The sequence below is a fragment of the Metarhizium album genome (genome assembly GCF_000804445.1).
Source record: "Metarhizium album ARSEF 1941 chromosome Unknown scaffold_12, whole genome shotgun sequence".
Classification (NCBI taxonomy): Eukaryota; Fungi; Ascomycota; class Sordariomycetes; order Hypocreales; family Clavicipitaceae; genus Metarhizium; species Metarhizium album.
The window spans coordinates 223396-246506 of NW_024467586.1; the positions used below are offsets into that span (position 1 = coordinate 223396).

The window sequence follows — 23111 nt, forward strand, 5'->3', positions numbered from 1 at the left end:
GGGGGGGGCGCGCGCCCGACACTGACACGAGCAATAGTCGTCTTGAATGCAAAGCCAGTACAACACTGATCAAAGTACTTTGGCCACTTTGTTTGGACTTTTACTTTGCCTGGTCGTGCTTCTTATTTGGGCCCCCCGGTGTGTCGCCAACAACTGCATTGCATCTGGACCCCAATGGATGGGAGAAGATGGCTCGAAAAGCTGGGTAAAATGACTGGGTACGCACGCACGCACGCACGCACAATATACAAGACTACTCTGCGAGTATTATTACTACGATTGTAACAATGGGGGGACCGCCGTCGGGTTCTCTGCTCCAGGCCCTTGGCTTGGCCCAAACGTTGCGGCCGCGTTGAGTATACAGCCACGGCGTGGGCTTGCCATGACGACGAGTTTAACTTTTCGCCCCTTTCCCAGCTTCTCGATCTCGGCCTCGGCCATTCTGGGAAAATGGCAGGACGGCCAGTGTGACTTATCTATAAAGCATCCCAGTCTGGCACCAGATTCCTGGAACGACCCATCCCGACCACCTGCAGCCACCTCACAAACCCCTCCCCCTTGTCCAATCTCGAATCCCATTTTGGAGCCTGCTATACATACGCGCCGTCTCCTACACCTACATGACCGCGGAAGACTGTTTCTGCTTACCGCAAGGCTGACACTGCATTGCAAGACAGACACGCGGGCCAACAGGACAACATTGTCACCGCCTTTGCCAGGGAGAAGAGTTGCCGTGCTCGCCAGTCTTGGTCGACCACGAGACGAGCAAGAAAAGCAAAGTTGTACAACGCGACCGGTCGTTTGCCCCGGGTTTGTCGACAGCCACAGCAACCCCCTTGTTGTTCCTACTACTTGGTCAAGACCCTTTCCGTTGAAAGCAGAATCGCCATTTCGCCCTTGACTCAGAGTATTAACAACACCCCTGCCGATATACTTCCCTTTTCCACCGTCTGGTACCCACACGTGCTCCGGTTCTCAAGGCGCTCTAACCGCCCATCCATAGCGTCAGAACAAAGCACCCGCAGGCATATATATGTGTATATATATACATGAGCGGTTCGCCCACCGTCTCACGCACTCCTCCTCAAACTATGTTATCTGTTTCCGCTCAGGATACCCGTCACTACCACCCGAGTCAAAACCACCAGACATACCTCCCTCACTACCGCCCAATGCCTCACCGTGAAGACACCCCTGTCATGAGTGTGCCCGCGGGCAGCTCTCCCGCTCCAGGGAAGAGTTCACAGGATGCCGCGGTGGCTCAAGCTCTCGAGATCGCCCGCGAGAGTCCGGACGGCGCCTCGGACCCTACTGTCAGCAAGATTCTCGAAAATGCCCTCGCTCAGATCTGGGGCAAGGTCCGGGATCAGCCCAACACGTATATCATGACACGGGACGAGTTTGCCGTCTTCAACTTCTTTCAACACCGTTTCGTCGGTGACAACGACGCTGTCGGGGCCCGAAGACGATACTGGGACAACTGCCGCGCTTGAGAAGCACACGCAAGTCTCCCCGCCATGGTATTAGCACGATACTGGTCGTTCCCTCAACGCTCCTCCCATCCTTTAGTTTTCTGGCTGGCCAGAAACCGCACTAGCTTCATGTGGCCGTCCACCAAGGCGAGCCCTTCTCGACACATCCCAATTCCGACATGCAACGCATACGGGCATGCCACCACCGCGTGTAACCAGCGGTCCTTTGCCACGAAACTAACGACAACCAAGGTCGGATCCAAGCAGAGCACTCTAGACGGCTGTGTTTCTGGCAGGATTTCGACCAAGTCGGGCCGTCCATGGTTGGACAAACTTTTACCGCAATCAACTAACTAATTAACTGGCTTGTACCACTGGTCCTGGTATGGTGGGAAGGGGGGGGGGGCGAACGAATCCGGTTGGTTCCTCGCGACCGCGGTCGAACGTCACTATGCCGCATACCACGAGTGCGTTCAAAGCACTCGGCTGGTGCGAAGATACAGAAAGACGGGGCATGGACCCCGATCCCTACAGGGGCATCGGACTGGACTGGATCGATGCCGATTGTCGCCTGGCTGCGGAAATCTATTATGGCGTGGTGATTGAGGTTCCCAGGCTGGCCAGGTCCTCACTGCTTCGGCCCACAACGGGACACCTGGACTGACTGCTGGAGTGGCCTCAGGACCTCAGCTCTCGGCATCCAATGCAATAAATAGTACATACGGAACTCTGATGCCGGCCAGCAACGAGCATTGTCTGCTCTCACTCACCAGTTGGCCTGATGCACGACCAATGGCGGCCCCATGGGCCCGCTGGCCACCGCGGGTCTGGCCCTGGGGCTGTCCCGGGTCTACCCCTGGACTGTCACTCCAATTCTGGGCAACAGCAAGTCGACTGCTCGCCAAGCTGTTGGCGGTGCAATTTGGACTTGCCAAAGCAGGACGATCTGGTGCCTCTCGCCAATCGCCGTCATGGCTGGCCGCGTCAGAGCCGAGGCACGGCCAACAGCAGCAGACCATTCATTATTGCGTGGCATGATGCCACCAGAGTCTTGACTGGCAGGCCAGGAGCCGTATGTACGTGGTTTGCGGCATGCGTCTGGGTCTGATGATGGCATGGTTTGCCGGAATGGTTCCACGTGTCGGCAATGCTGAGATGGCACCGCCATGTTCCACCGGCAAGTTGCAACAGTGGACTTGGTGCCAGTGCGGCGCTCCCTTGCTCGCGATACTTTTGTCTCTTGTGGTCGTGAGCAGGGCCCAACGTCTCGATGGGCGAATTTTTGTGGTGTAAATGTAAATATAAATGGGTATACATACATACACGCGCATGCTTTGCCCACCTGGGTAGGCATGCGGCCCGATGATGAATTCACGAACACGTCTCTTTTTACTCATTTCTGTATTACCTTTTTTTTTTCCTCCTACGGGTGGACCAGGACGTCGGATGGGGGGGTGATGGTGCAACACCTTGTCCATAGTAATACTACTAGACATCATTACGTGCGTTCTGTCCATCAAGACAACTGAAACACGGGACCTGGCGAGCAGTCTCGACCGCGCTAGGGTGACTGGGACGACTCTCACCAAGACGCGACTTGCACGGGAGGCTTCACCGGCGGCGCCGACGTGTTTTGGACGGAAGATGTCGTGACGCCCAAAACTCGACAGACAGTCAGTACTCCGTAGGCAGGCAGCTCTATCGAGAATCACGCTCGGCCCTTTTCTCCCGTTTCATCCTTTGTTCCCCCTCTTTCTTTCCGTCTCTCTCCTTGTCGCTCTCTTCGCTCCTTCGTCGCCGTGGCCGTCTGCAGCAACAAACAGGCCATGTACCATACGACGCGGGGGCCCGGAGCTCCGGCACCTCGGATGTCGACGGCGAACAGAACTGCCGACATGCTGTAGAGAGTGGATCGAGATGCCACGAGCGCAGCCTGCTTGGACGGGGAAGGGAAGGGCAAGGGGGAAGGGCGAAGGGGGTGTGAGACTGTGAGTGCTTGTTGCTTGTGTGCAACGATGCGCGGGCGTCGTTGATTGCGAGCCTGTTTTGCCTCTGCCTGGGCTGGGCTGGGCTGGGCTGGCAAACACAACCACAACCACAAAACGCGGGCAGATGAAGAAACGTCGCACAGACCCGGGCCGTCATTTTGTCCTGTTGCCAGCTTGCTTGCCCCCCTTTGTTTTCCCGGGGGGATGAGGCCCAAACCCACGCCCACCCGGCGCTGCTGACCTGCCTGCGCACTTGCACCTGGCGACCTGAGGACGGCTAGACGGCAAGCGAGGACGTGCGCGTGCGCGTGGTGCGTGGCGCGCGGACGACGACCCCGCGGACGGACGGACGGAGGTTTTCCAGCTGGGAAAGGGCCTTTGTTGGCTGGCACGGCACGGCACGGCACGGCATGGCATGGCATCAAGTACGGAGCGGGATGGAAGTAGAAGTGAAGCAGGCACGCAGGCACGCAGGGTAGGGGCCGAGGGCTTTGTTTGCACGAGAAGCGAAGACGAAGACGAGAGAGGCCACGGCCGGACGGGCCGCGTCTGCTCCTGGACGCCGGGGCAGAGGGCGGGATCAGGATCAAGACAAGACGGCGTCGCGGCGTCGCCATGAGGCATTCGGTGCCAGTGTGCCGACTCGCGTGTGTGAAAGGAGGGAGTCGGGGGCCCAGGCGGAAAAGTCTAATCTCCAGTTTTGCTATGGATTCTGGATTCTGTGATTATACTCCTCGCTGCTCGCCTTGCGAGGTGAAGAGAACGTGGCACGCAGGAATTCCGCGGGGCTTGGCGGACAAGATTAAAAAAAATGTTATTATTTTTTTTTGAAAATAAAAATAAAATAAAAATGTGCACGGCATCGATTGAGCGGGCGTGCGCGCAGGCAGGCAGACTCGGTACCGGTTGGCGCGGAAAGGAAAACGGGGGCTGCCCGCGGTCGTGCGGACCGCAGGAGGCAGGAGCATACGGTCCGGCGACGACGGGTCGTCTGCTCAGCGGCTGGCCGTCCGTGGCCAGCCAGAGATGCCAAGGCCCAAAACCCCGTGGCGACCACGTGTGCTGCGTCTTGCGTTTTGCGTTTTGCGTTTTGCGTTTTGCCGGGGCGCCCTGTTCCTGGCTGCATGTGGCGAGGTGGTCGTTCCCCCTTGTCCTCACCTGCAGTCTTGTACATTCCTTCCTGCATTCCCTTGGTGATGTAATGAGCGTTGGTTCTACAGTTTGCCTCGTGCCCGCCAGTCCCAGTAGGGAATGAATGACTTGGGCTCCGTGTGGGGCCGCCGCAATGCTGTGGCGCTGAGTGGACAATGTGCCGACGGCGCCAACTCTAATTTGAGGGCCGATGGGATGCTTCAACGTTCGAGAAGGATGCCGCTTGGGGTGCGAGCTTGGGGTTGGGTTGGGTCAGGCAGTCGGGCAGTCGGGCAGTCGGGCAGACGAGAGGCCAGGGTCGAGTCACGTCAAAGTCCAATTAGGCGCAGCCCGGTGGGATCTGGACAGTGCATGCATGCACGTTGATGAGGCTGCTGGGCTGGGCTGGGCGTGCGCACATGGGGGCATGGATATGAATGATGGATGAGTGAATGAATGAAAGTGCACCGGGACGTTGCTTCGGAGTACGTGGCTGTGGGCATGACAGGCTGGAGTTTTGACTTTGCTCGATTGTCTTGGCCCCACTTCTCGTTCTGCCTGTTGCCCAGACGGGCTCCCGTCACCTTTTCCAAACCAAACCATTGGAACTCGGGTGCCGCCATTCCATTTGCGCAAGACGGATACGTTCGGCTCGGAAACAATGCCTGCTTCCTCGTGCCAGACAGAGCGGCATGTGCGTCCCTTTGCGTGCCACGTTCCTCGCTGGCCAGGGGCCTGCCCGCTTCGGTTCAGCCAACACGCACACCAACGCGCACACCAACACGCGGCGCAGCTGGCCAAGGGACAACAAGACGACAGGGACGGAGAGTTTACGGGGAAGAGGGGGGAAGGGGCCCCGGCCCACGACAATATATTTAGAGTTTGGCCCAGAGAGCCTGAAGGATGCTTTTACCCGCCGGCCCGCCAGTCAAAGTTTGGACATGCTTGACGCCTGTCGCCTTGACAAGCCTCTTGTCTGTCTCTGTCTGTCTGTCTGTCTGTCTGCATTCCACCGCTTCGGGCGGGGAGTTACTCCGTAGGTGCCTGTGCCTGTGCCTGTGCCTGTGCCTGGCCGTGAGCGCGGGCGCGGGCTGGTCGGCAGCGGTCAAACAAGGGCTGCGTCGGATATCGAATATCCAGTCTTGTCAGAGTGAGTGAGCCAGTGTGCCTGGAACCGGCTCTCGTCTCGTCACGTCACGTCACGTTGCCGCGCTCATCGTCTTGGACGAAACCAGCAGCCAACCCCCTTTTTCCTTTGTCTCGTCTAACCCCCATTTATATCACGAGACGGCCGTAGACGAGACTACTGTGTGTGTACGTGCCAAGAGCAGGATTCGACCGTTGATCGTACGACCCAAAGCCTCAAATGAAACCCGTCACGACCCATTGGGCGACGTACGAAGACGGACTGGGGAAGGAAACACCTCAAGACCTTGCGTGACGCAGCATAGGCATGGACGCAGAGCGTGAGGAACGACGGGGGAGACACGGCACACGGGGAAACGGGGAAACAGGCTGAGAAATGACGAAGAGGAGGAGGCAATGTAGAAAAGCCCGCCGTCGCAAGTTCCAGGGCCCCAGCGAACCCGAATCCATGACATCTGCTGGTGATTAATTGTCTGGTATGTGTGTGTGTGTGTGTATGTACGTGCGTATGTTCTCAGTGGCCTTGAAACGAACACCGTCGGTCCACCTTGTCTCTCCCACACGCAAACGCCAGCACAAACAGACGGCCGCGGAGCAAAAGCCCGACGACAAGAGAGCAACAGAAGAAGGAACTCGAGAGGAAACAGTGCCCCCCCGGCCCGCCACGCCTCTGGAGGCGAACCTCGGGAACCGTTGAGAGGAGCCGTCTGGAACAAAAAAAGCCCAACAGTGATTGGTAATGCCAGCAACAAAAGTTCTGCTTTTGACTTTTCGACTTTTCCAGTCGTCGGCGTTTCACGTCTCGCTCCACGCCTGGTGCGGCCAAGAGCGACGCCACCGCGAACAAACTGGGGGAATCGCAGCATGGACACCTCGACAGGACAGGACGAAAGAAACTATAATGATGGTGTAAACTTTGTCCAGCTCTGGCTCTAGCTCGTCGCAGCTGCGCGGCCTCTTTCCTCTTTGGTGTTTTAGCAGGCAGGCAGGCGTTGCACGTTGAGGCGCTACGCGGACCTTTTTTTTTTTTTTTTTTTTTTTTTTTTTTCGGGGGCCCGCCTCCGTCTCACCTCCGTCTCCTTTCCCTTTTGGGTATTTTTATACGAGAGGCTCCCGGAGGCACCTTACTGCCCGGTGCTTGGGAGAGGCTTCGTGCGCGCTCTTGTTCAGCTTTGCGCTGGGCCTTGGGTTTTAGCTTTCTGAGATTCCAGAGATTGCACTCGACCCCCGCTGGCTGGAGGAACCCTGCAGAAACGGGCTGCGCTCGTCTTGGCCGTTTCGGCTTGCGGCGAGCGAGCGAGCGAGCTGACTGACTCCTGGTGCGGAGCAGGCAACTTGACTTGACTCGTGGGCGACTCGACTCCAAACAAGTCTTCAAGTCTCGAAAAGAGCTGTGCCACTGCGTCCTGCCACATGCCAGGTCGACGTGCGACGTGCTCTGCGGCGCGACGGGCCGGATGGTGTTTGCCCTTTTTTCCTTTTTTCCCTTGTTTCTTTTCCTCCTTCTCTCTTTTCTATACACACATGCATGCATAGAGGCGACCTGCAACGATGCGCATTGTTCCCCCGGCCCGTCCCGTCTGCCAACCTTTACATCACATGCCTTTGCTGTCGACTTTTGCCGCGGCACCGAACTCGTGATAGCACGTCGGATGAGGTGAGTGCAGGCACATGGAAATGGAAATCTGCAAACCGCGTCCGAGGACTCCGTACTCCGTAGAGCTGCGTGTCTCTTGGTGCAACGCTCCTTGCCTCTTGCTACTACTTGGCTTGCGGGAGAAGAAATGGTCTCTTGCAGGGTATGGAGCAAGGCAAATTGCAACCGCGCCATTTTCATCGCTTGTTCGCTTTTTATCACATGTATATTGTTCTGGGTTTTTCGTTTCTAGCATTTGCAAGGTGGCCCACGTCGTCGAGGTGCATACGTACTCCCCACGCGCTCTGAAGAGAGCTCTCTTCGCGGCTCTGTGAGGGGGAACCTGCCCGCAAGTGCTGCGTGGCATCACGAATACCGAGGTTCCAACGCGCACGCCCGTCATTTTCCATGGAGCGCATACGAGACGTCTGCCTCCCGTTCTCCATGTAATCCATACTCGCACCGACTTTCTCCTGCCGAGACGGACGAGACTGCAGACGGGGCGCGGCATAGGGTAGCTCGCCTGTTCGCCTCGTCGACTCGGCACAGAGCCGGGCATCACCTACAGACGGCAGACGGAATTGGTTCAATGGACCGAGTCATCCGAGTGAGCAAGAAGACGAAAAAACCACCTGGTTCCTGGGCCGACGAGACGACGGCATGAGCTTACACTTGCAACTCGGATGGGTGCTGCAGAGCCGTACATGGATCGCGGACCAAACGCTGCATCAACCGACATCCGGCTTGTCGAAGCCCGGCAGCGATGCTGTTGTATTCGCGGCCTTGGACGAGACCTTGCCCATGAATGCAGAGCAGAGGAGGCACAATGACGAGACGGCAAACTCGATGAGAAGGTACGAGAGGGGCTCCATGAAAAGGGGTCCAAGTGAGGTTTGTGACTCTCTCAGAAGCTACGCGCAAGGTCGATATACCGGGTGATTGGCAAGTACACGGCCGAGTCGCCGACGGCGACCCTGTCCGCGCGCGAATGACCAACATTGCTGAGGTTATAACCGTCTAGGAACATGTCCTTCGTTGTCTTGCTACTGTCTCCCATACACTCGCTCCGTCTCCGTCCATTTGCACTGGCACTTCATCAGCCAATACAGAAAAGGCACACGAACAAGCCGGGCATTGACGACGGTTTGCCCAATGGGCACTCCAGGCTGAGACGTATTGGCTCTTTGGTCCACGGCCCAACCGTCGAGGTGACTCATGAGTAGCCATGGTGACATGCCGTTGATAGTGGGAGATTGTAGAGGGAATGCACATTCAGCTTCAATATCAACACCCGTACTGGGGAGCTGTGAAATGGTGACAGGCGCGTGTCGTGACTCTCCATCTCGGCTGCATCCAATGTTCTTCTCTTCACAGCGGCACATTACAGTGACAAACGGGACGAATCTCCATGAAAATTACGCACACACAATCAGATGCAGCCCGTGGGCTCCGTCTTCACAATGATATTATACGTCTCCCAAGCACTGCCTCACACATTGCATCGGCACAGCCAACTTCGACGTGCCTGCTGGCAGAGGCATAATCGGCCTCGGACTCCAATCGCGCCACGAATTGATGACGGAGAAGCAGTCGACCAAAGTTTCCATGACTTACACAACCTGTGTCCGACAGAGCTGGCACAATCCGGCAGGGACTTTGGCACTATTGGGCCGAGACTAGCTCCGACAAAGCTTAGACGGCTGATTTCCCTGCAATGATTGATGTCACCCAGTAGCACAGCTGCTTGGAGACAAAAATCACAAAGCAGGCAAATGAATGGTTGACTCCTTGCAGGCCCGGCAGTGGGCATGCGACAGTTTATTTCCAAGGCTAGCCAGCCAAAGGCTGTTCATAGTCGGCAGGGCAGCTGCTGAGCTTTGGCCAAATCTTGTGATGGATGCTTACGACTAGTCGCATCGACGGAAGACCCTTTTGAAACCCTTCCCCGGTTGATCCGGGTAGCGCAACGCTTTCATGGCTGACGTAGGGTTAGGACGGCAAGCCAGTGACTGTCAATGCCGTCGGCCGAGAACCAATGACGACACAATTCTTGACCACCTTGGGGGCCCATGCGGCTCCTTGGAAACGAGCAGCTCGTCCCAGAGCTAGGAGACGTTTGGGGAGGCGCTAAAAGGCGCAGCCACAAAAGGCAGGGGCAACTGGCGGCAAGCGAAACTCGTTGCATGTCGTGTCCGGTTGTGTCGAATGCTGCATGTCAGGGTTCTGCGCAACCCGCTCGCAGCGTGGCCGCGCCAATTTTATTGGAAGCAGAGCCAGTGTTGTAGGCGTACTCCGCAAGGCAGCGGTTTTCCCTTTGTCCCAGTCGTGGGCAACGGATGGCCACGATGCGGCCTGCCCCGTCTTGCCGCTCGAAACGGGCGCTTGGTGATGCATCACACACACACCCACCCGCAACAGACTGAACATTCCTAGACGATTCGCGCCGCCGGTCCAAAGGAGATTGGCGAGCGCGGTGAAGCTGTCATGGTGGTTGGCTGAAAGTTTGGAGGGTTGGGATAGCCCTGCGGAGACGAGCCGGCCGACACAAGCCAGCGAAAAACTGGGTTCTTTAGCTCTTCTCGGCATCAAGCCAGCCCGGTGAGGTCATACATGGTCCATTGCTCCCTTGCAACTTGCCGATCGCTCCGAGGGACGGGTACGCGAGAAGAGAGAGACGAGGTTGTTAGGTGAGATGGAGGGAGGGAGAAAGCCAGAGGCGGATACGAAAACGAGTCCCAGAGTCCCAGCTCCCAGGCTCCCGAGCAGGTGCAGGCAGGTGCCCGCTGCCATGGCCCATCACCCATCACCACTGATGACGACGGACGGACAGTCGAACCGTTCGCTCCTGCTTCAGACAAAAAGGCCGCCGCCGCCTGCATCGCAAACCTTTTCCTCCCCTCCCCCTCAGATGTGCGTTTCATAGCAACAACCAAATCGTTCCCCTCCAGGAAAATTCAATTTCTCCATACCCCATATCACTCACCATAGTAGTCCGTAATTGGTGTTTACTCTTTTTCTGCATCCGCCAGCAGCCGCGTTTCCACGCTTGGGCATACCGATACTTATTACCGACGGCCCGTCTGCTTCAAAGCATCCTCTGCACAAAGCTCTCAAAATACCCAGCGTCACCAGCCGTTCCGCCACCATGGTCGGCTTCATAAACGCCATAGTCCGCTCCATCGGCCTCCTCTGGACGCTGCTAATCACGGCGCTTGTCGGCAATGTCATTGCCAGCAACATCAACGGCCAAATGGCCGCCATCAACTTCACCATGTTTGTTGCCGTTCTCGCATGGGTTGCCAACTTGTATGGCCTTGCCGCAGCCATCATCTCAAGCCTGAGCATGGTCATTGTTCTCCTCGCTCTCGACGGCCTGGCTACTCTCTTCACCTTTATCAGCGCCATCGTCTTGGCCGCCAAGCTGCACGCGCCCAACTGTAGCAATCTCCGAAACGCCGGGCTCTCGAGCAGCTGGATCGGCTGGGGCTCCTCCGACAACGAGAAGCGCTGCCGGGAGCTCCAGGCCAGCACCGCCTTCATGTGGTTCCTCTGGGCCTGCTTTTGTGTTTCCCTGTTCTTCAGCTTCAAGGAAGCTCGAGGCGGCGGCGGTCTTCGTGGTTCTGCGCGCTCTGGTAGGCCAAACATGTCCCAGGTTGGCGTATAAAAAAGGCCACTTACTTCCTCTTCCCTTGCAAGAAGCCGGAAAACAAAGCTGAGAGCCATCTCTTTTGCCTTGGTTTCTTTTCGCCGTGAACCAATGTTCCATTTCGACTCTGCTTCGGGCTTGACGTTAACTGTCATTTTGTTTCAGGCGTTTAATTCTTCTTGGACTGCCGTGGACCGACAGCTGGCTGGGCTTGCGTACTTGTTTTGTTCCGCGTCTTTTTCTCCCGCTCTTGTGCCATGTGCTCAAGCAAGACCTTTCCCTCGCTTTCACTTGGCCATGCCGGTGCTGGCCGCAGAAACTTGCATTTGCACACAACAGATGAGGCGCCTATCCATCAACGCAAAACCAAATGGATCAAGGAAGATGACATGAGCCTATCGAGGCGTTCTCGACGGAGAGAGGGTGGCATTTTTGGAAATCAGGGGATAATACTATTGGGTATGCCATACTTTAATGACGACGGCGCGGGCACATGGGCCAAACATAGACACTTATGATGGTTGCAGTTATGTATTAATCTATTGCCGTTATCGACTTTTTACTGACCGTCTTGCTCGCGGAGAGACCTGATTGATGAAATGGAAATAGCCAAGTTTCTATTGTGTAGATGATCGAGTGTATGCATAAATTCGTGCTGCCCTGGATGGTCCGTCGAGACCACGCTCATGAGTTCCTCGAACGCCTGAGCAATAAGTCCAGTTCATATGGGGTTGTAAAAAGGCAGATCGCCCGAGTGTTGAAAGGCGTCTCCTAGCCCATGTGTTGCGTAAGCTGCTGTCGTCTTCCAGCATGGCCATGTTCCAATTCCAAATGGATGCAAATGGCACCCCCTCACTATTACTATAACGTGGCCGCTGTCTCTACTACACCCGCAGCCTTGAATGCCTTCTTGTTCGTCCATCGTATCTCAACTCCGTGCATCCATTCCATATATCTTCCCCAACCTAATATCTTGGTTAGCGCCTTTCCTCCTCGAACATGCACTGCACCTGGGATCACGAGGCCTGCTGCACCAGGAATGGGAAAAGGAACAGACGAGAAACAGTCAAGAGGGGAGCATGCAAGGCAGGACATACTCCAGTAGGCAAATTTCCTGCCAAAATATTTACCCACCCACGGAACTACCATCATGGTCAGTAGAAGTTGGAGCTGCTCAAGAGACCGATCCCATTCGGCCTGGGCGTCGGAGTCGGCATCGGAGTAGAGCTCGCTAGAGGAAGACGTCGAAGGCAGAGAGTCGACATCGTCTTCCTTTTCGTCATAGGTGTCTTTGAGGTCGACCAGGGATTCGGCGGCCACCATTGTGACTGAGCTGGCGACGAAACGCAAGAGCAGCAGGAGGGAATGGGGAGCTGGGATCGGAGACGCGGAGAGGAGGACGGTGTTCAATAGCGTTGCGGCATCTGCATCAAGGTGTCCGGGGGTTGCCGCGCGGAAAACCAGGTTCAAATGACCTTTTCTGGCTTCGAACAATCCCTACGTCGTGAATTGGGGATGCAATAACCAGTAACTAGTTACCCTCTCCCCCGGAACGCGCCATGGCCCATGGCGACGGCGAGCCAATGACGACGAGCTGAGGCTCGCTCGCCGTCCCTCCCACGTCGCGATGCCAGTCTCACGTGGGCCATCACGTGAATAAGCGCAGGCCATTCACCGGCGCAGCGTGGTCGCCACTGCCTTTATCACCACGACGGACGGACGTACCGGACGTACATGTAACGTGATGGAGACGAACTTGACTCGCTCGACTTCTTCTCGTCACTCATGTTTGCTGCCTTGCAAGCAATCCAGAACAAGCCTGAGCTCCTTGTGCTGCACTTCTTCGCATCCCTCTTGTTTTGGCGACAAACGGATTACCACCGTTGGGTGAGACTTGGCGTACTAAAGCAGGCAGAGACGACACAAACAAGCACAGTAGCAAACGGTCGGGCATATCCAGGTTCTGCCGGCTTTGGGAACGTCAGACATGGAGAACGAGGTGAGAGCCGTCTCTGCTGTTCTCACGCACTTGTTTTTGCTCTCCTCCCGTTTTTGCTTTTTGGCTCGTCCGTCCACTGCGCGTTGGACATCAACGCATCGGGGTCTTATGCACGGTATGATTAATACCGGCTGGCCCTTCTCATTGCCCATTGCCCATTGCCCACTGCCCGTTGAGGTGAGCGGTTCCCTGCGTACTCCGTCAGCCCTGCCTGGGCTGGGCCCTCGCTGTTGTTGCTTGCCCCTCACTCCGTTCCCGCCAGTGCGGAATAGTGCGCAACAGTCATTGACGTGCACAAATGCGCAATGCAGTCAATGCAAGACGGAGCACACACAATTTTACCCCACCTCCACGCACGACTGACCAGCCCAGATCCGCACAACACCATTCACCATTTTTTGCCATAATCCCTCATCAACGTCCCATTTCTATTGGTGTCTGCTGAGAGAGTCTGCTGGTGCGCGTGGGAGTTTGACTCATCTCCTCAATAATCTCATTTCTTTTCCTGACCTCCGTCTTCCACCGAATCGCACACGTGACGCTCACATACACGGTGCGCTGAATATTCCATTGCCACTGTTCGGTTTGCCTTGCCCTCGTCGCTTCATCTCGCCCACGCTCTGCATATTTCTGATCCAATCTGCCTCCGAAACTGCACGCAGAATTAATCTTTGCTAATTTCGGCTTGTCTGTTCGCACTGCGCAGGACCAAAAAGAGCGGAAGTCTCGCAAGTCCGTCGCCTTCACCGACGAACAACTCGTAGTTGACGCCGACGGCTCAGTCACGATGGTGACCGCCACCGAGGAGCCCAAGGAGACGGCACAGTCCCATACGCCTCGTACGCCGCCGTTGTCCGCCGCCTTGGGAGCCTTTGCTGACCCCTCAGCTCAAGCCGCCACCGATGACATCCCTGCACCTGCTGATGGCGGCCTTGATTTGTCCCTGATGAAAAAGAAGAAGAAGAAGAAGGTCAAGAAGGAGGTCGGCGAGGAGGATGACTTCGCTGCCAAGCTGAAGCAGCTGGAAGTCAAGGATGCCGAGGATGCTGCTGCCACTGCCGTGGAGGAGTCTGGTGACATGGATGCCGGTACTGGTATCTGGGCGCACGACGAGACCAAGAACATTGGCTACAGCCTGCTCCTCCAGCGATTCTTCCACCAGCTGTCACAAAAGAACCCCGACCACACTCTCACCGGCACCAAAAGCTTCAAGATTCCTCCTCCGCAGTGCATGCGCGAAGGCAACAGGAAAACCGTCTTTGCCAACATTGCCGATATCTGCAAGCGTATGAAGCGAACCGAAGACCACCTTACTGCCTATCTGTTTGCTGAGTTGGGAACAAACGGCTCTGTCGACGGAAATAGGAGATTGGTCATCAAAGGTCGTTTCCAGCAAAAACAGATTGAGGGTATGGTCCGAAAATATATTAGTACGTTGCTACCCCTTCCTCCTGTTCCCATCAAGGCCCCCCAGACACATTCTCACCAACAATCTCATAGTCGAATACGTCACTTGCAAGACCTGCAAGTCCCCCGACACCGAGCTCAGCAAGGGCGAAAACCGTCTGTACTTCGTCACTTGCAACAACTGCGGTTCGCGACGTTCCGTCACTGCTATCAAGACCGGTTTCTCCGCTCAGGTCGGCAAGAGAAGGAAGATGCAGGGTTAAGAACTCGCCACGGCGACGTCACCGCCATGTCGTCTCCCCGCCGATCCTCGCCGCTTGTTGCCGGCTCTCATGTCTTTTAACGACTTGTCCCTATAGTTTGTCCATGGAAATTACTCTCGGCTAGTTGTGTAAAAGGGGACCGTGGGATGACTTTTGGCCCAACAGAGAAGCAATTGGTTGGGGCAAGGCTGACGGGGAAAAGGTGACTGGGGAAACCTAAAGGACGAGGGGAGAGTTCTTGGACTAAAAAGTTGGCGTCTTCGTGATAGGAATCGATGAAAAACGGATTGGAGAGCGGCTTACAAAAGCGCTCCCGGATAGAGTAGGCGGAACTGGGTTGGGTCAGAGTGGCGATTGGAGATTGGCGATGGGTTATCCATTATACAACGCTGGAATAATGCTTGTTCGACGCCGAACTCTCTCTTGCTTAGGTTCAGGTGAATGTTGCCGTTGAGTGAAGGCCATTACCACATTGTGAACAGCAACAAATTCTACGTAGCCATGCACTCTGCCAATTCTTCCATGGAGATCATCACTGGAGAAGGTCCGCGTCTGAACAAAGTACCAACTAATTGCGGTCGCAAGTGCAGCCAGCGCCTGCAAGACGAATATCATTGCTCCTAACACGTTGCCAAAACTCGAGAAAAGCCAAGAAGAGAGTGAGATGCAAAAGCCCCCGGTCCGCCCCTGCCGTCCGAAAAAACGTCCCTCACAAGGACAGTATGATAAAACTCGCTCGTCTTTGCCACCTTTTATTTCCCCAGGTTGCGTCTGCATCTAACGTAACCCACTCCATCCTAATGTACATTCGATCAAGTAATACCGCACGGTGGCAAAGTGACATGGAACCAACACAAGTTCTCGTCTGTGTATGAAAAGGAAACGCCGCCCAATGAGTGTATGTAGAAAAAAAACGCGAAACAAAGATGCCCATGTTCAGAAGCCCATCTAAGACTGGCTGATCAAAGAGGGCGTAGAGTCCATCACGTTGTCGTCGCTGCGGTTGTGGCCGTGCATAGATGATGAAGGATCCGCGGAGGCTCCTGCTCGTGTGGCTTCATCGACGGTATTTTCTACCTCGATTTGCGCGGCTTCAAATGTTGCGCGGAGCCACTCTACCAGACGGTTCTTTTCGATGTACTGGCCAAGAAGCTTGTCCTCCCATTTCATTGCCTCAGTGAGCTTGGATTGCTCACTCTCAGCAAACCCCTGGAAGCGGCTGTCCAGTTGATCTGTGAAGACGCCGAGAGCTTCCTGGGGAGGCATGGGATGGAAGGGATCGCGAGGGTCCTCTGGAAGAAAAAAAAATTAGCACAATCTTTGAAACAAAACAAGTAGTGTATGGTCATCAAGGGCCAAGCCTTACGGTATCGAATGCAGTCCGTCAACATGGCAAAGAGCTCGGTTTCTGCGAGTCGCTCAACAACCTCACGGTCGTCCTTCAGTTGGGTGTCGTTGATTTTGGCCCAGTCGTCTCGGATGAACAGCCTTCTCCAAATAAGTCTCTTGGCCTGTTTGATTTCACCAGGGCGGCAGCTGTTGTCAGCCACCTTGAGAGCCAGCCAAAAAGGATCAGCAATCTCATCCCTAGCCTCCGGTTTCAAAGACACCAGGGTCAGCAGGTCAATCAGACACATGGGTGCAAGTGCCTGGTGGTCCAGCAATTTCTGCATCCCATCAGAAAACAGCTGAAGGAGGGCCCTTTGCCGTCGAGGGATATTGGTGCTGTGCGCGTCAAGGGCAAATGCAAGGGCAGCAGCTCTGTCCACGGCAGTACGCGTGCACGGAGCAATCTGGTTGTAAAGTTGGTCCTGGATGCGGACTACAATGAGCTCATTGTCCACCTGACGAAGACGTTCATCGCGGCGCGCATCGTCGGACTTAGCCTTGAATGAGGTTTGTTCCCGAGACTCAGCCTCGAGCTCGGCCAACAGCGCGAGTTTGCCCAGACTGAGTTCGATTTTCTTCCTCCACACTTGGTCTTCGTTTCGGAGAGCCAGATCAAGCAGGGTATTGGCAGCATGATACACGTCCTTTTCTTGTTGAATGTCGTTGATCCAGGAAATCCGAGCAAGCTCTGGGCGGCTACGGAGAAATTTGGTCTTGAAGCCAAGAGTGTCCAGGTCGAACTCCAAGACGGACTCAACACCATGTTTGCTGAGCAAGTACTCGTAGACGGGGAAGGCAAAGGGCTCTCCGCATCTGGCGAAGTTGTCCTCAAGCTCTGTTGTTTTGGCTCGTCTCAGATTTTTCAGACTCTGAACCTCCGCATCGGATAGTGAGGGGTCTCCCAAACTAGTTTCCAGAACCTCAATGTGCTCGAGCAGAATCACGGCCAGGGCACTGAGGCAACCGTGCTTGTCGGCAATCGCAGCAGCTTGCTCCCATTTACCCGCTCGGGCGAGAGCAATCGGCTTGTCATTTCGGTAGGCGTCGTAAGCCTTGGCAAAGTCTTCAGCGGTGGTTCTGTCGGCCGAATTGGCCATCCCCCATCTCGCGCACTCTAGAACAGATGTAAGCATAGCATCCGTCAAGACTGGCAGTCCGTCAAAAATCCGTCTCACAACGACCGGATCCGGCATGTTTGGCTCGCTTGGCCCGTCTCGCAGGTGTTCATGCTTCTTGAGCCATTGACCACATAAATCAGTGAGCCGTTTAATGCCATTTGCCAGGGGTGTACATCCTGTCCAAGGCTCTGGCAAGTTCCTGTAGTCCTCCTGCAAGATGCCCGTGCGTAGCCGTTCCTTGCCCAAACCGTAAAGCGAGAGATGACTTTTGCGGAATTCGTGTGCGCCGACCTGTGCTGTGACGTTGATCTCTACAGCTTCATTGATGAGGATGTTCACCTTGATGTCATCCAGGAGCTTGTCGGCGTAGAGAACCTTGATCACCTGGTATGCAAAGGTGACAAGAATCTCCAGCCTAAAAACGTCGTTGACAAACCAATGGCGCACGCGGTCGACCTCGCCAATGCTGGCGACGGGATTATTCTTTTGATCTTGATGAATGAATTCCACAATCAACCCAATAATACTCTTCTTATCTTCGGCAGCTCTAGAGGCGGTAAAGGCTTCATGACGCTTCCAAAGCAGGGCTGCTACGTGCATCTTTTCCGCGTTATAGAGAAGGCTCCATCGGGTCTTGCGAGCGAGGTCAGCGCCAATGGTGTTGAGGTACTGCATGAGTCTTTGCAGAGCGTTGGACCGTGCCACAAGGTTGTCCTCCATGGAAGCCGGAAGCGTTGTTATGTACGTGGTCGTAGAGCTGAGAATTTCGTGGCTGACTTGAAGAGCGGCTTCGCTGATCTGCTCGTTGGTGAACTTGACGTCCGGTCGCTTGTCAAAGATGAGAGGGCTGTCTTTCTTCGACCCGAAGAAGACAGCCTGCTCTATCTTGCTCTTGGCAGACACTTGCGGGGGCTGTTCACTGGCAAACTTTTCCACATCTGTCGTGACGATGCGCACAACTCCAGCGCCGCGCACCATGAGCACCACAGCCGGATTCTTGATCTTGTTGTTCCGCAGAGACCGGCTCTCCTCGTAGCCAGAGGATGGCGCTGCTTCTTCGAACCCTGACCCAACAATTTCATGGATACTGTCTACTTGGAAGTCAACCACATCCTCAAACGAAGGGGTCAAGATGTGATTGTCCAATTGCAACTGCGAGTCTGGAGATTCGGGAGGAGTAGCGACAGACGCAATCACGGCAGCACCGCTGAACACCGCAAATGCCACCAGAGCAGGTCGAGGCAGGTACACACGAGGTCTCACAGTCTGACACGGATCCGAAGCGGTAATAGCTGTAGAATATGAAGTAATCGGGCGAATCATTCCGATCTGGCAATCCTTGGGAGTCATGATGACCTCCACCAGTACATACCTCGAAACACTACGTTTGGTGAGGCAGACCAGTAGCAAAAGATGTTGTACCAATGGATTGTCGGTTGCCATTGCGTCGCTCAGCCTGCTGAGTTCCAGATATTTGGGTTCAAGTCCCTTGGGCACGTAGGTAAAGTCTAGGGCTTCAAACGAGTCGGCCGGGTAATCTTTGCTGAAGGGGTCATTTTGCTGAAGCGCGTGGACCAGCTCATCTCGCATGTCTGCCTCTCCAATTGGTTCGTTGTGACCTCCTCGGTGAATCTTCCAGGCTTGGATTTTGCCTTTACTTGTCAGTGCAACAATGTTGCGTTCCCCAACGCGCGAAGATCTGTCGGCACGGACAGCAGCAATGTCGCCCCGGAGCGATAGGTGTGAAAAAGCATGTCGTATGCTTCCAAAGAGACCACCCGAGGTTGGTGAGAGGTTCGCTCGCAAGAATTGCACCGAGATGGCGGGCCGCCCGTGGCTGTCTCGAACACTCATGTACGCCAATCTCCCGGTATTAAAGGTGAGGACGAAGCCGGCGGATTCAGCGTTGGTTATTGCGACCACCTTTTCGCCAGAGGACATGCCCGAGATGACATGTTCAACTCCGGATCGGTCCTTCTTAATGAAGGCAAAAGTCGCGGCACTCGATATCGATTCCCAAAAGACCACCTTGCCACTTCCAGACATGACGACGACGAGGCCCGGCTCTGTTGAAGACGCAGACGGCGAGACAAGACATCCTACTGGAAGGGGATCGCTCGGTTTCGATGCGGATGGCAAGGTGAATGTGAAGGTTTCGGGAGACTGTGATGTCGAGTTGTAAGCCCAAACAATGGCGTGGGTAGCTGTCAGACTCAAGGCGTATCCGGCATTGGAAAATATGTCGGCTTGTTGGCTGCCTACGTGCGCAAAAGAAGCTCTTGGTTAGCGATGAGATGACAAGAATAGGTGAGAAAATCGCGAACCTGAGCAATCGGAGCGGATTCGATCAGGCAAGGCGGGCAGCTTGGAGACAGTGAATGCGCTCGTGCTATTCTAAATTTTCGAAGCGTTAGCGTCACGGACAAAAGGATTGGTATTGAGATTCGGATTTGCGCCAAATGCATGGTCGCGCATGACGTACGAGGACGAAACTCCTGTCGCCCTTGCTGGCGACACGATCTCCGTGTTTAGACTTCTTTGCTCGCACATTCAGGTCTTTGCGAGGCGTACGGTGGGGATTCTCCGGGGGCGACTCCTGTTTCGAGTCCACGGTGACCTTTTCAGCCTTTTCAGCCTGAACCATTTCCGGCTGAGCCTCAGGTTCCGTATTGGTAAAGGTTTGTTCGGCGAGAGGCAGGCGTTGGCGCTTGGCCTTTGGTTGCTGAACAAGACTATCAGTGCTCTTGGGTCGCTGGCGACGACGAGATCTCGTTGCGGTGGCCGGACCGCCTTCTGCGACAGAGGGATTGAACATGTCGAGGGTTGGGATAGCGTTGCAGTCCGTGGCGGTCGCGATGGAGGCATAGGCTAGCCCGGCGTGGCAGGATGGGAGCGGTGATGCAGAGAAGTGGTGGCGATGCAAAACACGGGCAACGAGATGATGGACCAAAATCAGATGGACATGTCGAGATGGCCGGCAGAAGAGGCACCGCGATCAGATGGAATGTCTAGAGAAGGACGAGTATTCGAGTCGGAAGATGATGAGGATGGGCAAAAGCTTCGATGGAACTAACATGTAGGGCAACAGCGAAGGCAGAGGCAAGAAGATTTGGTGGAGAGAGCAAAGAAACAGTTGCCGCGTCGGACGCAGCTATTGGCTCGCGACGGCGCAGGGAAAAAAAACAAACGGAGCTGCGTCAGTATGGAGCCAAAGTTTTGGTGCAGCTTTGTGCTGTTGCGCCGCAGCCAGCGTGCACATGTGGACATCAAAGCTCAGACAGCCCCAGCACAGCACCGTCACTCCCAGCGTTGTTGAACCACTGTCTGTGCAACGTCTGGTGTCATTGGCCACCCAGCCTCAGCCTCAGCCTCAGCCTCAGCCTCAGCCTCATCCCATCCCCATCCCCATCCTCATCCTCGTCCTCATCCTGGTTATTCTTAGCACTCAAAGATCAAGCCAGCGCTTCATCTGCCGCAACCACAAACCATCTCATGCGCTGGCAGAGCGGCCTGGAGACGTTTGCATAGACTGTATGTCAACCTTTTTGCCAAAGGTTCGTAGTCAATTGCAACGTGTCATACTCGCCCATCACTGACAACGTGCCGTAGAGCATAGACTAGACTTGTACCTCGGCATTGCTGCTATTTCTGCATATATCGAAAGTGGCGACGGCTGCGTCAATCTTTTGGTTTCCAGCTCCATATCAACAGGTGGAAATAGTCATGAGAATCTGCACTGAGAGGACCTGAGACCTCCGGACCTTGCTTACCCCGAGGTTTCAGCTTGCAGCTTGAGCGCATGTAAAAGTCGCCACGAACATTTCGCGCGAGGGAAAAGAAATCCCACATCAAAACCGGCCGGCCGCAAGATGAGGCGGTTCTCGACAGCAGTAACCATAACTGATCCTCTGGTTAAATACCAAACACTTGTCAAAACTGGCGTGTACTCCCCCGATCCCGCCCAACACAGACTGGCACATCACTTGAGGGATGTCTATCTCCGCATCAAAGACTACTCACCTCAGGCAGACTACCGCCAGAGGCTGACCAAAGTTGCGCGTCTCACGGAGACCAGGATCCCCAGCGATGAAGAAGCAGGCAATATTCTCGCCTTGCGAAGCCACAGCATATGGCGCAACCCCTTGTTCAAACACCTTATCCCCGGGGCCGCCGCAGACCCTGATAGTCTCGCCCTCACCCGAATGTTGAGCGACCACGAAACCGCCATGGAGATAGATTCCCCCAAGGGCTTGTTCTTATCAGGGGAAGTGGGCACGGGGAAATCCATGCTCCTCGACCTATTAGCGGACGGACTTCCGACGGCACGCAAACGAAGATGGCACTTTAATACCTTCATGCTGTATATATTTGCGCAGCTTGACAACCACAGAGAACTCCACGTCAACTCGCCCGGCTCTGATTCGGAGTTCTCATTGGTTTGGATGGCAAAGAAGCTTGTCGACGAGTCTCCCATCCTCTTCCTGGATGAATTTCAGTTACCCGACCGCGCAGCCAGCAAGATCCTCAGCCACCTTTTCATAGCATTCTTCCAGCTTGGCGGCGTCCTCGTTGCTTCTTCAAATCGAATGCCGGAAGAATTGCAAAAAGCAACGGGCATCGACTACGCTCCTGCCTCCTCAAAGGGATGGATGGGCCACATTTTCGGCGGAAGCACGCGGTATAAAGGGGGGCTGCATGGCCAGAGTAGCGACTTTTCCAACTTTCTAGATGTTTTGAAAGCCAGGTGTGATTTCTGGCAGATGGAGGGAGGCAAGGATTGGAGAAGAAAAGAGGCCACTGATTGCCCGAAAACATCCACCGTCGCCGCCACTCCAACCGGCGGCACAAGACTGGCTGGCGCAACGGACGACGACAGCAGCACGAGCAGCGTACCATACAACTACTTTCTACTTGACAGTCACAAGGCCCACGAGTTCGACGAGCGGATACAAAAGACCATTGGTTGGGACGGCCCAGCAGAAATGCCATGGAAACCATCCACCCTGATGGTATACGGCCGCCAGGTCCTCACCCCAAGACATCACGACGGCACAGTACTCTGGACCTTCAACCCCCTCGTCGAGTCCTTCGGGCCAGCAGACTACATCACAATGGCCTCATCCTATCACACATTCGTCATCGACCAAGTCCCCATCCTGACGGTGCTCCAGAAAAACGAAGCCCGCCGATTCATAACGTTCCTCGACGCCCTCTATGAGGCCCGCTGCAAGCTCATCATCCGGGCAGAAAGCGCCCCCGATGACCTCTTCTTCCCGGAAAACAACCCTCCCCAAAGCCCCAAACCTGACAAAGATCAAGCCAACGACGGCAACGGCGACAATGACAGTGACGCAACCTACTCCGAGACCATTGCGGAGGTCTACCAGGACCAAATGGCGCCCTTCCGCCCCAACGTGTCATACTACGACGCCAAAGCATCCACGTCAAGATACGACCCGGACCAAGACTCCGACTTTGGCCTGCAAAAGCAGAGCATCAACTTCGGCAACGCCGGGGCGTTCACAGGCGAAGACGAGCGATTCGCCTACAGACGCGCCGCCTCACGACTGTGGGAGCTCTGCAGCGCAGCGTGGGCCGCCAGGACAGGCGCCTGGTGGCAGCCGCTCCCCCTCGAAGCAAGGCACTGGGAGGGCGGCACGGCCTCGCAGCCAGTCAAAACGGGCGTCTCATCAAAGAAGGCGAGCACGGGCGAAAAAATAGGCGGCAGCGTGGTAACCGACGTGGCCGGCCTGTCCAAGTGGAAAGTAGACGACCTCCGCAAACAGTCCGACGGCGAATAGTAAAAGTAAAAGCCCCCAAGGACATGCACACAGACGTACACGCTTCCCATTAAACATGCCAACAAAACACACATGTAACGCAAGGGCTTCGGATATCATCGAGACTGTAATGTTA

General features: G+C 55.3%; 6 protein-coding genes across 6 annotated transcripts; 4 read left to right on the forward strand and 2 right to left on the reverse strand.

The window, feature by feature from the left end:
- Nucleotides 1–1091: 1091 nt before the first annotated feature.
- On the forward strand, nt 1092–1493 carry MAM_05069 (uncharacterized protein; the record flags this gene model as incomplete). The annotated part of the gene is made up of 1 exon (XM_040823867.1): nt 1092–1493. One exon carries the CDS (start codon nt 1092–1094, stop codon nt 1491–1493), a length of 402 nt encoding a protein of 133 aa, XP_040678026.1.
- A 9025-nt stretch (nt 1494–10518) lies between these two features.
- Nucleotides 10519–11037, forward strand: MAM_05070 (MARVEL-like domain protein; the record flags this gene model as incomplete). The annotated part of the gene is made up of 1 exon (XM_040823868.1): nt 10519–11037. One exon carries the CDS (start codon nt 10519–10521, stop codon nt 11035–11037), a length of 519 nt encoding a protein of 172 aa, XP_040678027.1.
- A 703-nt stretch (nt 11038–11740) lies between these two features.
- MAM_05071 (uncharacterized protein) lies at nt 11741–12342 on the reverse strand (the record flags this gene model as incomplete). The annotated part of the gene is made up of 2 exons (XM_040823869.1): nt 11741–11790; nt 12117–12342. 2 exons carry the CDS (start codon nt 12340–12342, stop codon nt 11741–11743), a joined length of 276 nt encoding a protein of 91 aa, XP_040678028.1.
- A 1463-nt stretch (nt 12343–13805) lies between these two features.
- On the forward strand, nt 13806–14688 carry MAM_05072 (eukaryotic translation initiation factor 2 beta subunit; the record flags this gene model as incomplete). The annotated part of the gene is made up of 2 exons (XM_040823870.1): nt 13806–14448; nt 14519–14688. The coding sequence occupies 2 exons, from the start codon at nt 13806–13808 to the stop codon at nt 14686–14688; spliced, it is 813 nt and encodes a 270-aa protein (XP_040678029.1).
- Nucleotides 14689–15636: 948 nt separating this feature from the next.
- MAM_05073 (nuclear pore complex subunit Nup133) lies at nt 15637–20010 on the reverse strand (the record flags this gene model as incomplete). Its single annotated transcript, XM_040823871.1, has 4 exons — nt 15637–15980; nt 16055–19453; nt 19520–19589; nt 19678–20010. The coding sequence occupies 4 exons, from the start codon at nt 20008–20010 to the stop codon at nt 15637–15639; spliced, it is 4146 nt and encodes a 1381-aa protein (XP_040678030.1).
- A 1054-nt stretch (nt 20011–21064) lies between these two features.
- On the forward strand, nt 21065–22996 carry MAM_05074 (mitochondrial ATPase (Afg1); the record flags this gene model as incomplete). The annotated part of the gene is made up of 1 exon (XM_040823872.1): nt 21065–22996. One exon carries the CDS (start codon nt 21065–21067, stop codon nt 22994–22996), a length of 1932 nt encoding a protein of 643 aa, XP_040678031.1.
- Between the last annotated feature and the right edge of the window lie 115 nt (nt 22997–23111).